Consider the following 18624-nt stretch of genomic DNA (forward strand, 5'->3'; position numbering starts at 1 on the left):
CACAACAGGGGAGATGGGACAAGGAGAGGTGGGTCAACAGAGTTTTTCACTCTGAGCAAAACAACACATGTTTACCCTCACCCATACTCCAAAACAGCTGAATCATTTTGTTTTTCCGAACAATGCCGCCTGAGATACCAGGCATGGAAAATTTCATTTCAAATGATTCAAATCTGGCAAAAATATGAGCAATTGAAAATAGATGTACAGCCAACACATCGAAAGGAACAATTCTACCTGCAGTGGACCTGGAAGATTGCTGCTCCTCCTGAGAGCTACGTAACATAAGCACATTAATAACCCATGCTGATTTGGGACAGCAATAGTCAATAACAAGATACATCTGAGAGAGAAATCATTCTCATGCACACCTCTGCCATTAAAAGGTGTCACTAAATGCCACTGCAGAATAGTTCTTCTGTATATTTGAACACATATGCTTCAAAAACACTGACTAATTATTAGCGCTATTAGCTCTAAGCTTGAAAGTGCTTTATAGCCCATATGAAAACACATGATTTATTCATATAGAGCTTCTGCTCACTAGAAGAAAAAGGAAACACATGATAAACATGGTGCATGTTCATTTTAACTTACACAACAGAATTTCCACAGCTTGTAAAGACTGCAAAACTCTGAGATTTCCAAATTACTCTACTAGTATTTGCCAGATAGGTAAAAAATTATTTTGCATTAATGTAGGAGCACATAAAATGTGTCAAAAACTAAGTAGCTATGGACATTGATAGGATATCATGGCTTTTCTGAAAGGATATTTTGGGAGGTTTTAGTGCTAAAATTGAAACTGTAACAGCAAATAAACCCTAAAACAACTGGAAATTTTAAAGCTAACCAATAGCTGGAACTGAAGTTACAGTTCAGCATTTCATAAGCCAGTTTATGAGAGCTGTAAGTTGATGTACATGTTGCTGGTAAACATCATGTTTTGGCAAGCTCTCTCATAAGGTATGAATGGTTGTGGAGGCATCGGCAGTACTTACAGCAGGCATGGTTGAGGGCATGTTCAAGTTCAGTGCTATGAATGAAAGCACAGAGCTGCTCCAATTTTAGTTACTTCAAAAGAAAAAAGGTCAAGCACAATGTATATAACAGTGTCTTTATTAGCTAGCACTTGCAGCTCTGTAATGTCGATGGTTTTTTTCCATCTGTTAGCACAGAATAATTAGCATGTAAGATATTTAGATTACCCAGCCAAGACAGGATGGATAAGTGAGTGATTAATAAACAGAACTGGCAATATAGTAAAATGATGCGGCACGGATTTCATCTTACCTCTAATTGCTAGTCAGCCTTTAACAAAAATGTACAGTACACAAAAAATTGTCACACTTACACCAAGGATGGTGACGCAGGAATTGCTCTAATCTACCTGTAACATATGTGGGGAGGACAGAGGGAAGAGATTCACCCCACATCCTTAGAAGTGTTAATACTTATTAGCAGGGGGGAGACCCCACAAAAAACAAACATACAGAGAAATTTCTGCTGACCCATATTCTGTTACTGCAGAGTACAGGCTATCAGCACAATCTATTACAGTTGACAGTCATAGACAGACTTTCAGCTATGGGTGACATCAACTGTACTCAACACTGATTACTAACTTAATGGACCCCAGTAATCAGTTAGGATGAAACACGTTCTGTCAAAAGTAGCTAATAAAAGCTTAGGTGCTTAATTGGGAAATACAGACAAGCTTTTTCATGGCCTCAACACCCGGCAATGCCATTCCAACACTAACTCTGCTAGACACTGAAAAGGCAAAAAGGACAGCCAGATCCCAGGAAAAGTTGTGTACACAGTGTAGGATACCTGAATTAAGTGGCACAGAGTTCAGCCCAGATTAGTTTTCCTTCCATACGATCTGGTAAACCCATGCTTGTTTTAATAAGCACTGTGATTTGGTAGGAAGTGAACACTTGCACATCTTTTTTTTTTTTTGGTGGTAAAATTACACTACATTCATTGGGCACTAATGCTAGATGCAAACTCTGCTGCTCATTTTCCTCAAAATAAATAAAGCTTTGGCAGGCCTTTAAAGCAACACACCAATTTCTCCATGTCTAGATACTTTTATTTTACAGAAAAGTGCAGTTTTCATATCATCAATTTTCTAAGCAGCAATTCAAAAGAATCATCCTTTTAGATATCTGAGAAAAGAATGTAATGGAGGTTACTCAAAGGAATAGATGCTGCAGCTACAACCGTTCTCATTATGTACATATGAGATGCTTCGATGTTCCTTGCTACTGATTACATGAGTAAACATTTTTAGTATGCAAAATCCTATTAACTCAAGGGGATTCTGCATAATTTTGTAACAGCTCCACTTGTGGTGTTTGATCGACTAGGTCAGCAACAGACAGATGGCAAAGAATTAATTCTAATGCTGCTTTATTGCAGTGCTGGCGTCAGGGTTTTCTCTACTCACTCCATTTAGAAAAACTAGAACTTTTCCTACATTCCCTACACCAAAAAGTCACCATAGAATAAAAAGATGGAAAGTAATTTCATTTTTTTAGGTATGTGGATCTAGAAAGCATAAAACAAAGCCAACCTAATTGTTAGTCCTTCTGTCCGTGCTAGGGCAAGAGTGACCAGTCAAAAGCCCAAGCATCAGAAGTGTAGCATATAATAAATGATAACAAATAGGAATTTATTCCACAGGGACAGGAGATAGTTCACTGGTCAGTAAGCGCACTTCCATAGCTATACCCTTCTCTTAAAATTATTTCTTCTGTCTCCTGTGCTCATTTGATTTTATTTAGTTCTGGCTAGTCATCCTTCATTTCTTGCAGTCCTACAGCCATCAGCACTAGCTTTTACAAATATTTTCTTTTCTGTCCTTTCCCCCCATATTTTTCTGTTCTAAGAGGAAGAACAAGAATGTTGCAGCAGTCAGCACAAAGAGGAAGACAGTAACAATTCTACTTGTCATTTAACCTCCCCACAAAAAATCCTAAAACAAAAAGAAAAGTTAATCTCAAAGACGTAAAGTAATAAAATAATCTAATCTCTCCAAGTAAAGAGATGACACTGAAACCCATCCCTCCAATAATTAGCGTTTTCTCTTATTCCATTTTTTAATCACTCTGTAATTCTAAGGTGCAGTGATAAGTATTATCTAGTACTTAGTGAATTTGTGCTTAGCATATATTTAGATGGCAAACTATTAGCGGTCTGAAAATGGTGCCTAAAATTAAATTATTAATGCACTGTTTCCCCAATTTGGGGAAAATGGTCCCAAAAGTAAACAATTAGCTGGCTGGGATTTGCCAGTAGGACTTTTAAGCTCTTGAGATACACAACTTATGTCCAGAAAACTTCAAAATATGGAGATAATTAAACTGATATAGAAATATTTGGCTGAGGTTTTTTTAAAAGCCTGAAACTCAGAGGGGTTATCTACACATAACCTTTGAGGAGCCAACTCAGAGATCCACATGGACATAGCTAATATTCCAACTATTTCACTTGTCAAAGCATGAGAGAAAATGCAGTCTTCCTTGAATTCTATGCCAGTATTATCCAAAGTGGGCTGAGAATGTAATGGGAAAGATACAACAACCAAAGGTAAATCAGGATTTCTTTTGGTTGAAAGACTACTTGGGTTTGGGAAATGGCCCCCTCACAACAGGACAGTTCCTTTTAATGGTACTGTGACATCATTCTTCCAGAAGCACTATTTGCTGTAACTTGACAAAAATTCTTTCTGTTCCTTTTTCTTAAAACATTACAGTTTTCATCCCTATTTCTCACATGTCAGTTTGCATTACGAATGTTTCTCTGAAATCCAGGCTAATTACAACTGCTTCAGAAAGAAGGGCTTAAGGTTGTCAGCCATACCTGACAACCCTTTGGACAAACAATTTCCTTCCATTTGGATTTTTAATTAAGCTTTCTGAAAGTACTTTAATATAACAAAATGGTGAAAAAACATCTAGTCAGTTTTGACTAATCCAAAGAAAGACTTCATCTTCTTTTGGAGATACAGATGACAGCTTCAACTTTTACCACTGAGAGTGCATTAAATCAACCCCACCCCTGAAACTTAGCCCAGCTCTTTGGCCTCACATCCAAGGAAGAGCTTCTTTCTGGATAATTCAATAGGGCCAAGCAAAGCTTAGCTTCCCAGTTACTCCTTGGATCTCTCTTCCATGAGACTGGAGATAATCACAAAGCAAGGCACATCGGACCACAGGACACCAAGGATTTCATGTTTTGTCATCAACAGCTCATATAATTCTCAAACTCATTACCAGTGTCACCTGAACTGCTAAGAGGGAGTGTGTTTTTCTCTCATTCTTGATTATTCCAGGACATCTTCACTTACTGCATTACATAAAAGCCACAGTTTCTAAAATGATAGTTATCTTACTCTACAGCTGTTTTCAGCCTTGTACAGTGTTAACTTCACCACAAAACCAAGTTCACATGAGATTTTCTTGCAAATATTTCTGGGGGCAGGGGGAATAGGTATTTCTTTTTTACCTGAAATGGAGACTGGCTGTTGTAATTCTTAATCTCCTTGTTGGCTCCCCGGAACAGCAGCACTCTTGCACAGCTCTCCTGAAAACGGCAGAAGAGTAAGTTTGTTAACAAGGGTCTTCAGTTACTAAATAGACATTATGGCTATGCAATGCATTGCTGTTTGCTGTATATTTTCTTTGATAACAAGTAAACAAAATAAATAATCTGAGAAATTAAGTTATTAATATAGTACTTTAAATATGACAAGACTGTAGGAGCTTTGCAGTGTGTTAGAGTAGAAACAATATGCAAGTGTAAAACAATGTAGAGGAATGGGAGAGGTAAACATCTTATTGAATATTTAAGAAACTGTACTGTGGAAATTCCTTACTTAGCAAATCAGATTTTTCAGAAAATATGCTAGTTCAAAATGAAATTTGACTCTCATATGGTTTTTGCCTATTTTGTAGGGAAAACAGTACTGTTCATGGTACAGTAAACAGTACCTGGGATGAATGAGATCCTCTCCTACAGCTAAAAATTAAACAAAGCAGTTTTACCACTTACATGTAGTTTTTTTTTTTAACTTATCTTCAATTTTAAACTTCTAATGTATGATTTATTTTTTTTTTTCAATATACCTGAAATTATTTGGTCTGGCTATACATACTGCACTGACCAGTCTTACCTTCTCTTTTCACCTAAAAAATGCTAACAGTTACAGCGCAAACCCAATACAGTCCTTCTAACAAGAGAAAAGTATGGCTTCAGTCCCTCTGGACTGAGGAAATCTGCAAACAAAATCCCTTAAAAACAATTCTTTTGGACCAATACAGCGTATTGCTTAAGCCACTACTCCACACTGCTGTAAAATATAACTGACCATAATTTGCGAGAAATCCTCTGCAGTTCTGGCATGGTTCTCAGAATACTAGACTTTTTGATGATCCATATATAGACTATATTTCTTCCTGGTCATCTTTAATGTTCATCTTAGGACCTTATGCAAGCCAGTTTACATTTCAAAATGTTTTCATATTTCCTCATCATAAATATTTCTATTAATTTTGTTGTGTTTTCCAGACTTCTTGTCATGTTGTTTTATGGAGTTCTACCTAATGAGGTATTTCAATGTGCCACCTTTCACTTTTAACAGTAAATTTGCAGCCAGAGAAAACAATCATATAATTTAGCTATTTTAGTGACAGAAATGAAGCTTATTTACTAGATTCTGAGTCATAAGTGAATGCCAGAAATTATGATTGAAAATAATTTTTGTCACTGTGTTTTCTAATTTATCAAACTGGATTCTTGATCCCATTAAGTCTCCTCCATCACAGGGCTGTCATAAACATATCTGGGGAGGATGCTATCCTACCCTTTCCCCAAGATTCAATACTCCAGAAAGATAACATTTTGTTTCCACACTTCCTATTCTGCGTAACAGCCTGAAACAACTGAATGGATCATATCTCAAGATGGTATATTAACAATCATCTCATAGATGGTAATTTTTTAATGATATATCATTAATTGAAATAGTCTCATTTGCTTGCACTGAAATCTGCACATTAGGTGTGTTGTCTGTATCTCTAAACACAGGAAGACCAAGAGCAATGTGTAAAACGTCAAAATGTTTTTCTCATTTTTCTGTGTTCTCTATTAGCAATCAACCAAAAGAAGTAAATGTGCTGCAATCTAGATGAAGACCTCCAGGTTAAAAAAAAAAAAAAAAAAAAGTTCTTTTCAGGGTTGCTTTTCCAAGAATTCCTTTTTGACTGACTCCTAAATGATTCGACGTTTGCACACTATATTATATTCCTATAATAACAACTGTTCCGCTATTCCACCAGGCACTGCTTAGTAAACATACTGGTAATGTTAGTAGAATGCTTTAGTGTTAAAATACCCAATTTTGATCAAGAACCTGAGGATATAAATAATGATATTAAGAAACATACTGTATTAATTTGCTGATTGAATAATCAACAATATAAAATCAAAAGAATTACACATATTAAAACTCTCTACATGATTTACAAATTTAACTAAGCTGTCTGCAGTGTAACAAAAAACATGCAAAGTGATTTATTTGTTAAATGGTTTTGACAAGAAAAGTTTTGACAAAAGTGTCAGAGTTGCTCAACATAAGAATTTTCAAGAAAACTTGTTTTGCATTAAGCACTGCATTTTTTTGTTTCTTTATTCTTTTTTAAAAAACAGAAGCATTCTTAGCTTCATCCTCTCCCCCCTTTTATCTACTCCCCGTCCTTCCACTGTTAAGGGGAACTAACCAGGGAGAATAAGCAAAAAAACTCATCACCAGAAATGATTTTGACTACTTTTCCTCTGTTAATTCAATGGAAATTCCTCATCTTAGAGCTCTCCATTGTTAAGGCGCTGCCTATGAATGCCATAACTCCTGTTTGCACATATTTAGCTCTAATAACTTCTGATATTGAGAGTTCAGTATTCTTCATTCATTATATCATACATAAACTGAATATGCAGTAGCTTTTTAGAATTCATAAGATTAAAAAGAATTTCACACAGAAGTGTGGGCTTGTCAGCAGACTAGATTCAGTTTGTTGTCTGAGAGCTAATTACCTGATTTAATACTACAACAGTTTTCATATAGAATCCAATCCACTGACTGAAGGGAGGCACACTTCATCCCACCATTGTTATTTGCAAAATACAGAGGCATAAGATCTGTCTAGATTTCACTGAGTTACTGGATGGCCATGAAATAACTTTAAAAAACAATCATTTATTCAGATCAGCACTTAGCTGACACTCAGGAAAACAGAAGTACCAACTTCAGAAAGTATCCCAAGAAAATTCCCCAGGGAAGACTAGAAGGGAAAAATCAAATGGATAATGACTCCATCTACAGGAATCAAGAGGTAAAAAAAGATACTGCTGCCCTTCCCATCCTCTCCATCCAGAAAAGGCCAACACTGTTCCTTCCACTTTAGCTAATAACAACTTTCAATAAAAGGAACACTGAAAAAAATCAGCATAGGTTACAGTTCACAGCACCCTGAAAAAACTTTTTATTTTCACATATACTTGATTAAGAAAAACAGAAGCCTGATAGTGTAGTCACAAAATGTTAAACTTCCATTCACAAAGACAAGGTTAATGACTATGAAAATATTTGCAAATTTGTAGATGCAATTTAAATGAGAGTCTCTAAGTCTTTTACAGAATAATTTTTTCCACTGAGGTCAGGAGCAAAACACATCTCTACATGAAAAATACTGTCATTTTACAGGATTATTCTGATTTCAGCATCATATTCCATAACCTTTGCTAAAAGCGTATGATCTTGTAAATAACTATAGCCATGAAAGCCCTCCAATTAAATGGTTACAAAAAACTAGAGACGAGTCCATGTTTTTAAGTTTATATGTGCATTACAGTCCAGGCTTCAAAATTCTTACTCAGAAAAAGTGAAGTAAATGAGGTTAAAGTGAATATTTTAAAATATCTTTTTCAACAGAAATGCTTATACTTACACATGTTAAGCTCTCGACGTGAAGCCTAAATGCAAAATTTTTGTGGAGATAAAGGTGAATTTCATTTCTCTGCAAAATTTTCTAGGAATTTTAACAAGCGCCGACTTGCAAAAGCTTTGTATGCCTACAGTCGCAGAAGTCATCCAAGCTGACCAAAGAAACCATTGCTAACCTTAAACTAGTTGTAGGCACTTAACAGCCTGTTGAAGGTGGTTGGTAAACAGTGGGCAAGAAGCAGTCCACAGAGGTACTGATCCCACTGATATGCTGCATACTTCAAATAATCAGAATTAACAGGGAAGGTTTGTACAGCTAGACTCTTTATGAATTTATATCAATTATGAAACACACATCAAGTCAGCAGTCTTGAAAAATGTCAAATTATCCCCAAAATTCTATTTTTAAAAAAGTTAAGGGTATATTAGACCTAATTGAGGAATCTGTCTTGACAAGACTTTTGAAAAAACTAAGATGGTAATTAATTAAGAAGCAGATGCTTTAACAGATGTTTCGCTAGTTACAGTCACTTCTCATGACTTGTGCCTTCCTAATTCAATTTAACATTATATGCACTATGCTTTAACATAGTTGTAAAACTCATTCCCTCCCATCCCATCCATGCAAAGAGAGTATAAAATCCTGTCAAATCAAATGGTTCTATTATTTGTAAATGACTACACAAGTTGTAAACAGCAGAGAATCCTGTAATCTACAGAGACATTTCCACAGAATTTTCCAAGTATTTCGTAATTAATTCTAATTTAAATTCTAGTAAAACAGCAATAAATTCTGAATAGGAAACAAATATTTAGATATGATATAAAAAAAATATAAGCTGGTAGAACATGATGTTTTATTTTCTAATTAACATGTATACTCTTGCTACCTACAATGAGCAGCCTTATTTGTAATCAGTGAATAAAACACTAATAAAATAGTTTTTAATTATGTTCTTTATAGTTTCTAAGACCACTGTTTAAAACCTGTAACACTTCATTGCATATTAAATAAATCAAATGAAAAATAATGAGCTATGTTCTTCTTCAGTGTAACTTGCCTCTAGAGATCAATAAGAATAGGAAATTTACCTCAAATCCATTTATTAAAAGCAAGGAAACGGTATCTCAGGAAAACCTAACACCAAACCAGTAAACTCCTTCAACAGAAAACTCAGTGAGCCTCTGTTTCTGTGGATGGACACGAAAGGTTGAGCACTTGTACCTCAGTTATGCCTTTTTTTCCCTGGCTATGTGCTATTCTCTCACAGCACTGGTTTCCAGTCTCCACGGGGCTGGACACCCCAAAACCACCTTTCCTCGAAGCAAGACATCCTTCTCCACTTAGCCACGCAGAGGGGACCCCAGGCACCCCTCGGCTCCCACCTTATGTCATAGGGGACCCTTATGTCACTGAAGGAGGACGGTATGACAGGACATAAGCCAGCTCACCTGGTTGTACAGGGCACAGATGTGCAGCGCTGTGTTGCCCGAGGCATTCTGCGCACACATATCGGCGCCGTAGAAGAGGAGGTGCTCCAGATGTTGGACGTGTCCGTATCGGCACGCCTGTAAAGAGATGCAGTCATATTTTGGTTATTATACATTCCAGGCAAGGATTCCAGGTAAATGTTTTTAGGAGAGAAGATGCTATTTTACTTAGGGTCTAATTTTTAGAACCACCCCTGGACTGAATGGGAGGACAAACACCCAGATGTGCATACCTGCCTGCAAACACCAATGTGTGCACTTCAGGTACAGCAAGTCTGTCTGTGCATAAGTTTAAGCATCTGCTTATTTGAGGAACGGCAATTTAAGGTATCAAGAAAATACAAAGTTTGGCCCTTTTTATCCACTAATATTCATAACTGTCAAATGTGACATGCAGACTGACAGAAGTCAAGTTTTTTTGGTCCTGCTAATCTTCGGCGAGTTGCCCACTAGATGGCACTGAAGATGATCAGATTTCCAAAGCTTGCTTTTAAGGCGTGAAAACAGATTAGGGAAATCTGGCCAAAATTCAAGTAATAATCTTCTTGATTCTGTGATGTCAAGTAGGCACACAGTATACAGAGGGCACTGATCCAAAAGAGGGAAAATCTTCAAGAGTTACTTTATCAGTCACACAAATAAAACATTAGACCCTGAATACTTGGAAATAACCCTCTATGAATAAGACTCCAGTGAAATTTGAAACTTTCCTGATTAGCAAATAAGTTCGAGAAAAACCACAGTATTTCCATTCATCAGTCTCATTTACTTGACTACCTTCTTCTCTATGGCACACCAGCTGAGCACCTCCCAATCTGTAATATTTTTAATTTCGTATCATCTCAGATCAGTATCATTCCTGCATAATAATATGGAATTTAAGCTGAGAGATACAGGGATACAAAGCCATTCACTCTGTCATAGTGCCTGATCAATTCTGGCACCACAGCTGGCTATGGTATCATGAGCACCATGAACCTCAAAAGATAAATTTTAAAAATAATTTTTCTTTATAGAGCACACTACCACCTTTATCCACACACTGAATATGTAAGGGAGGAAAGGAAAACCCATGTACAAACAGCAAAAGAAAAATCATTAGAATCCCAGTTTCCACCCACAGGGAATGAAACCTGACTCAAACTGTGAGTTTGTAAGAGTTTTACATCCTTCAGTGCAAAATTCTGAAGGATCCTAGCAACAGAACCCCGAACCCAAATCTTCCTGTAAAGTTCACCAGAAAGAAAGGAGAAAGTACCTCTGACAAACACACAAGAATTCTAGGGTACCAAGGATACTAAAATTGGCATCTAACAAAAAGATCAAGTTACATTTTTTTTACTGAAGTGCCACTAATAGGACACTAAACTTCCAAGAGTCCATTACATAAATGTGACTAGTGCAATTTCTGCAGCCAAATCCACAGTAACCATAGGATTTCAAAGTTACAAAACTCCACTGGAACAGTTTCCACTTCTTCCACTTCCACCACAGCAGGATGCAAAGTAATAAGCAAATAGAAAAAGGAAGAAATTCTATACTTGTATGTGCATGGACTAAACATACCCAAATGGCCTTCAAAACAGCAGCATTTAACCACAGAACATATATGGCACATTTCCTCATGCAACTTTCACTCCAAACAAAAAGTAATCTTTCCTACCTGATGAATTTCTTGCCATCCATTTTCATCTTTGCAACTGACTGTAGCATGTTCATGAAGTAACAGTTCACAGCAGTAAGGATCCCCTCCCACTATAGCAGTGTGGTACAGTGGTGTCAGGCCACAGCTGTCTTTGTAGTTAGGAGATGCTCCAAGCTCTAAAAGGGTCTGAAAGCAATCACAAACTGTGAAAAATATATTTTGGAGGGACTTCTAACTATAAAGGGACTTTTCTACCTGAAAAAGTATTTACAAGGTTGATATTTGCCATAACGTATATTTTTTGCTCACTTTATGAGCTGATAGAATGGGCTGCAGCACAAAGTTAAGCAAGGAATGACCTTGGAAGAATTAAGATCTAAACGAATCTATGGGGATAGCAAGGAAAGGATGAATGACAATGTCCAATTTCCATCCTCTCATTAAGTTTAGAAATCTCAGTTCTGAAAATGCCAGATCGCCTCTGCAACTTATTCACCTCTTCAGTTACAAGACGCTTTATCAAAAATGTCATGCAATTTGAATATCTGTCAAAACGAAATAAACAAAAACCATAAACATAAGACTTAATCTAGAATATCAAGGTGATTTAAGAATACCTGTTAAAATACAAAAGAAAACAGAAAAGACTGTGTTAAGATATAATGTGTAATCCGTGCCACCAGCATTTGCTTTCAGAGAGATAAGCAACAATAACGCTATTCCTATTTCTTCAGACAGATCCTTCCCCATCTATCAATGAATAAGGTTAAATTTCACCACTTTTTCTTCCTACCAAAAAAATCAGAAATGAAAAGGCCCTTTATTGAAAGAAAATCCTAAGATTTGAAAGCCACAGGAAAGCACTAGAACAAGCACATATTAAAGGATCCATTGAGGTCAAGACAGTAATTACAGTAATGTTTTCAATTAAAACATTATCTTTTTTTTTTCTATAAAATAATGTATAATTTGCTACTGAAAGCATTTACCTTGAGGGTTACTTGGTTCTTAGCTCTGGCTGCTTTGTGCAGAGCTGTCATTCCATCTTTGGCTCTGAAGTCCAAATGGGCTCCTCCATTTTTCAGAGCTTTTATCACTTCTACTGTATTGTCAAGCTGAACTGCCAAAGTTAGGGGTGTTTCTAAAGAAGAGAATAACATGTTCTTGAAAAAAGATGAGCAAATTTGTAAAATAAAGAACATTTGCTTTAAAAATTGTAAGTTAAAAATGCTGCTCAAAGAAAATCATAAATTATCAATTTTCTCCCTTGGACAGCAAAACCATATAGACTCCATTAGCCTGAAGTTATGAAGGCAACAGAAAGAATGTGTGAGGTTCAGCCTGTTAATCAATTTAGGTTAAACAAACCCAAGGTACTACTTTATGCAGCTAGTTTTATTGTTCTGACCTCCACTTTCTAGGTCATGATAGTTTGGGTCCAGTCCTCGGTCCAACATCTTTGTGATTTTTTCCACTGAGAGATGGTGGACATGATCCATAAATTTTCTCAAATTAGCCTGAAAGAAAGAGTGACAAATCAATCATCCTCTAATTTTGAAAAGAAAATTTTGACTAAAAGTGAAATATTCTGTCAATTGATGTCAATATCCATTGAACAGTAGCTAATTCACATTTGTGGAGAACCTGACTGTATTTTGAGAGCATAAACCCTACGGTTTATAATGTTCAAAAGTCAAACACAGTAAGAAGATTCTGGTTTTCATAGTTTTAAGGAAAAAATGATCAAAACATTCATTCAGTAAGAAATTAGGATGGTGTATGGTGATCATTATTATTCTGACCTGCAAATGAGTCTAAAGACATAGATCGGCATTTTGGCAGCATGCTGAAAGCACGTTGTATTTACGAAGTAAGGCTCATTTAAAATTACTTGTATATATATGGAAGATATCATGTGAATTTTTCTATGAGAGAAATTGCCAGAACACAATTCACAGATTCCTGTTGGTGCTGGAAGCACATACTGCTCATTGTTCAGCAACTAGCCCAGGTGGTAATGAACTACTTATTTCCAGTTTCTCAGACACATTGCTCTGCTAAGTCGGCAATTGCTAACTTCTCCAGTAAATTGGGCATACCTTCGTATGAAGCTTAGCCAGCTGTTTTTCATCAAGATTGAACTGTTTGTACACTCTTTTCTTGTATCGAAACTGAGGAAGGGAAAAAAGAATAAATTTAAAATGTCCTATTTTGCTTAAAACCTCGTAATATAATATTCTGACCTTACCAAAAAGTATTACCCACAATGATGTAGATTTAGGCACAATTAAAAAAAAAAGTCTTAGTACTTCATTCTGAATATTCACCAATAACTAGCACTCTGCTTAACATAGAGGCATCATAGTTTTACAATTCATGTAAGCAAAATTCTTATCTTGTATAAATATACTGAAATCAGTGGAGGTGTGTATGGGAAATGAGATCGGTCTCTAGAATCTACATAAATAAGCAAGAATTACAGTGAAAAGAGCTTTTCCCTAAGGGTATCTGTGCACTTTCAGGCAGAAAGAACTGGGAAGGCATGTTAAATAAAAAAAAAAAATACATATTTCAATATATCAGCTTAGCATTTCTGAAACAACAACAACAAAAAAAGATTCCTGAAAAATCCCTTAATCAATATAGGCAGAACTTACACAAGGGAATAGTTCTGATGTTTAACAGGACTTGTCCTGTGAATGAGGTTCAGAGGATTGCCTCTTTTTTTGGCTGAAACTCACTCACATTTTACCCCGAACAGTTTGCCACCCTATGGCCATAGTAGCAAGATCTATGGCAAAAATCATGGGATTTATATAGTTATAATTTACTATTATCTAATCACACTACGCAGAATTCAAAGAATGCAGTACATCTGTTGGACAAGGAGACTGTATTGAATGAGGCTTTAATATCGGCTTTTCACAAGACCACTTTTAACCCCTGAATTGCAATCCTTTAGCTGCAATGAGAAGAATTTTGCAAACAGTGAACACTCATGAAATAGAACATGACAGAAAAAAATGAAGTGTTTATTTAATCTGCTTATGGCTATAATATGGACATCAGTGATTGAATCTCTGAAATAAACTGCTAGAAAAGCTAGGACTTGAAACCTTCTCTGGACCCTGGTCCTTTTTTTTGGATTTGTGTTACAGTGGAGCAAGTCTATTAACTGCAGATTATTAGTGGTTGATGTACCACCGTACAAGCAATACCAAAATTAATTAAATACTAGTCTCATGCCCCAGTTTCCTGCTATGCTGTGTTTCAGTGTGATCTGGCCCTGCTCCATGTTCACCCAGTGCCATAATAGCTCTGCCCAGTTTACCCCTCAGCTGCACAGCCTCTGCATAAGCAACAGAGAGGGGGGAAATTCCAGTGTCTATGTGTGAGTGCTTTACACATACACACCCTTTCTTCCCTTACTGCTTTCCAGGAGGCAGCCAGAAGAAATCTGTGCACTCTGAAGGAGGGCACAGAGGGAACTAGATGGGAGGAAAAAAACAAAGGCTTCACTGGGAAAGAAAGACCCTCTCTTTGGAGAAAGCAACGGCTGGTTATTCAGCAACTGCTACCCTACTATTGCAAACCTAATCAGAGACCCAAAAGCTTCATCTAGAACCTTACATTTCTTTATTAAATCACAGAATAAGATACATCTTCTGTGTCCTTAGCAGAGGAAAACTCCAAAATCAAATCTCCGAGAGGGGCTGATTCTTTGCAGCCTTTTGGGGATAACACATGGAACAGCTCCACCAAGCAAGTGAGTGCCAGCACTTCTGTGAGCAAGGGTTCAAGTTCAGACTTGCTGATCACTATTTCCCAAATGCAGTTCAGGTGCACGGAGAAACCTCAAATACAGCTTATTGTATAGTTTATATCAGAATACAAATGTTGCAGATATTAGATCTAAAAATACCTCAAGCGAAGGAACTCCTTTATTCACTGGCTGTGGGTATTCCCTAAGAAGTCGTTCCTCATCCAAAAACTTCCCATCTCTACCATTGCTTGCAGGCTGGAACAGTCCATAATTCAGGACATCCTTCAAACTTTGATTCAAAGTGCACAAAATTCGTTGCTTTGCAACCCACACTGAAGCTTCTGGGTTAAATCTAATGCATTTCTGCAAAGACAAATTATTAAAAAAAAAAAAATCTAATTAATGAAAAAAACATTTAAACAGTATATTACATTCTAAAATTTTAGAATGTCATAAATATATACAAACATACACACTAAACCTACAAATTCCATGACAAAACATACATCAACAGAATTATATTTCAGACATGTATTCCTCTATAACTAATGCACAAGTACTGTGAAAACACAGGATGTTTTAAGTCCTTCCACAAACATCAGAGACCACATCCTTCTTCAGAGGAAGAACACCTTCATGGCAAACCTGTCTGAAAAGCCAAGTGAAAGGGATGTTACAAGATGTTTAACTATCCACTTGATTCTAGGCTGTTCTGACAATCAGTGTGATCAGCAACAATTTCACAAAAAAACAGAATTCAGGCGAGAATTCTGCTTCATTTTAAGCTACATTTAACTTAGGGTAAGTTTATGGGAGAAACTATACGATGTGAAGCAGCAGAAGACTTGAAAACCTTGAAAATACTTCTCAGTTCTGTGCTTCTTACCAAGCTGGAATTTAGAAATTTAAGAAATTTAGGAATTTCGCAATTGTAGCTTGCATTGCAATTATTGGTTACGAGCTGCCAGCAGATGGCAATGCCTGGAAACCAATTTGTTGGCTCTGATGCACCTTATGAATGTAGGGTGCTGCCAACACACCCCATCCTGGGCCATGAGAAGGGCTCGTACCAAGCTGTCGTGGCAGAGCTACAGCACAGGAGACCCTGCTTTGTCCACGCAGGGGATGTCCCCGTCCCCTCATGATTCAACACAGGATGCAGGGATTGCATGTGGGCCAAAGAAAAACGTTGATATATATATATCCTTTTTTATCAGTACATTTCCATGAATGTAGCTATGGTACATAATGGCTACGGTAATAATGTCCGTAACCGCTCTTCAGGCCTTTTCTGAAGAACTCTGCTACTCTTCATGTTATAATTGTATATAAAGATAAGAGAACAGAAGAGCAAGTAAAAATAGGACTGATGTTTTATGAAGAGAGAGAATTGTTTCCTTTACCCACAGCTGCTTCTGCACTGCTCACCTCTGCAGTATCTGTTGGCATCTTTTTAAAGTCCTGAGGCCATCCATAAGAAAACAGTTGGAGTTTGTCTTTTAGAACTAAACATATTTATCCTGGCAAGCTCTGCACATGTCTGAAAGTAATCTCTGATCCCATATACACGAATCAAATAAAAAATTCATTTGAATATTTCAATTCTGAATTTTGAAGAGCAAATTCAAAGGCAGAAGTCACAATATTTCATATGTTCACAGTGTCTTTTTCTTGACTGCTTAAATATTACGTAGCAAATATTTTCAACAGTGAAAAGTACAACACGACATGAAGAACTTTCAATTTATAACCATTTTTAACTGAGCAAACACTACAGCTGCTTTACCAGAGCAGAGATGACTAGCTGGTTTCGAGTATCATGACAAACTGAAGTTGAGGAGTTTGGCTCTGTTTCTGTGAATTAATCCTCAGATATGAGGCCTATCAATAGACGCTGATACTGAGATGTCCTCTATTCATCGTTCCTGGCTAGGAACGTACCACTGAAGGTGCTGTGATAGCATCTGACAGGGGTTTGCCCGAGGAAGCAAAGCAGGCTTGTGAACCTTGGGCACTGTCCAGCTCCACTGCGCCTGGGCATGACTTATTAAAAATTACCACTGGTCTTTCACCAGTTCCTGCACCAACTGCACTTTTTCAGATATGGCTCAAGTACTGATGTTAAGACATTTTGGGGTATGTAAGGGAAGAGGGATGAAACTTTCATTGCAATGTGCTCAGGTGATGCTTTGGCCTAGGAAATAACAGATAGCTCTAATCCTTTACAATCTTAAATATAAAAATCTCATCAAATGAGATATTAGATTTTGCCACAGATAAAGTTGGTTAGGAAGCAGTTTTCATTCCCCTTACATATTTTACATTTCAAGGTGTTTTGTGAAAAGTTGGGGGGGTTTAAATGGTAGCAGGAAGGAGAGAGGGAGACAGAAAGAACATTGTAAACAGTATTTTCATTCCCGAACAGCCCAGTTGTTAAGATACTGACTTAGCAGCAAGGGCAATCTGTTTTAAATCCCTGTGTTCCTTCAGCTCTGAACCTCACTTGCCCCATGACTCTTACATGGATTCAAACTTCAATACAAAGTTCAGATTCAAACATCAGCAGTTTTCAGCAACTCTAAAAATTGTCTGTTACAATATATGTTATGAGCTTAACTTCTACATGTTGTATCACTATGCAGTGACATGTCATTATCAACACATCTTGAAAGATTATAAGAAATGCTATTAAAATGGGAAGAAGCAAAGACAATTTTGAAATTACATGTATTTTTTTTTCCAGGAAAGTCTTTCTTACATTAAATTCTTACGTGAAACAAATAATTTTTGGACTTGTATGACACTGCTTTGATTTTAACAATACAAAACACTAACTTCTGATTGCAGTTTAATTAAGCCTGCTTTTTTTTAATGCACCTTGGGAATTCAACATGTTCAACTTTGTTCAGTCTATTCTTGTGTTCTATCTGTTCTTGATTTCATGCGAATATTGCATATAATGGTGTGTATTTCTAATTCTCAGAGATTTGCTAAATTGGTGAAATTATAAATAATTTCAAATTTCTTCAGAATAAATTTCAATGGAAAATCAATATTTTATGCACATTGCATCAGTAATGCACAATATTTATGTTCTGAAATACTTTGCTTTCCACAGGTCTGACATTGGCATGTTTATATAATGCGTGAGGACAGGACATAACAGTTTAACCACATTCACTGGACTGAAATAGCAGTGAGGAATTCTTCTTGTGCAGTAGCTTGAAGCCTTGCTTTAAAATGCATTATCTGATAACTATACTAGCACTGTATTTCTACCACACTAGCTACAATATTTTATGGAGTCCTCAATGGCAGAATAAATACGGAAACACTTTGAAACTAGTAATTTCACAAACTAATTTATTCACACCCCTAGCTTTTCTAGTGATTCACAAGAAAAAAAAAAAATGCACTCATTTTAATAAATGTTGATCCCATTAGTAATTTATAATGAATTAAGATCAATGATGTAAAAAGCAAATCAATAACTGAACAACTGTTTCCTACCAAAATTTCAGACTCGGATAAGTGAAATTAGTGAGAAAAGCGATTATTTATGCTTCCCATGAAGCCAGGCAGGATAGAGATGGAGGCTGTTAGCACTCTCTCAGAGGCAGCTGCTGAACAAGAGGATGAGAAGGACCACTCAAATGCTGCCTAAGGTGTATTTTAGATCAGCCTGCCCCTGGAACACCTCCCCTGTGCCGCTTCTCT

The 18624-nt window shown here is 36.7% G+C and overlaps 1 protein-coding gene across 7 annotated transcripts in view; it reads right to left on the reverse strand.

Annotated features, from left to right (window-relative positions):
- SHANK2 (SH3 and multiple ankyrin repeat domains 2) overlaps positions 1-18624 on the reverse strand; it is a 365112-nt gene that overhangs the window by 294359 nt on the left and 52129 nt on the right. For all 7 annotated transcript variants that reach the window (XM_030038580.2, XM_030038579.2, XM_030038578.2 and 4 more), the window contains 7 exons: positions 15067-15270; positions 13244-13315; positions 12553-12661; positions 12134-12285; positions 11163-11330; positions 9461-9577; positions 4513-4590 (listed from right to left, as the gene is read on the reverse strand). In XM_030038580.2, coding sequence (XP_029894440.1) covers positions 4513-4590; positions 9461-9577; positions 11163-11330; positions 12134-12285; positions 12553-12661; positions 13244-13315; positions 15067-15270 — 900 coding nt within the window. The remainder of the gene's footprint in view (positions 1-4512; positions 4591-9460; positions 9578-11162; positions 11331-12133; positions 12286-12552; positions 12662-13243; positions 13316-15066; positions 15271-18624) is intronic.

The sequence above is a fragment of the Aquila chrysaetos genome, chromosome 16, assembly GCF_900496995.4.
Source record: "Aquila chrysaetos chrysaetos chromosome 16, bAquChr1.4, whole genome shotgun sequence".
Classification (NCBI taxonomy): domain Eukaryota; kingdom Metazoa; phylum Chordata; class Aves; order Accipitriformes; family Accipitridae; genus Aquila; species Aquila chrysaetos.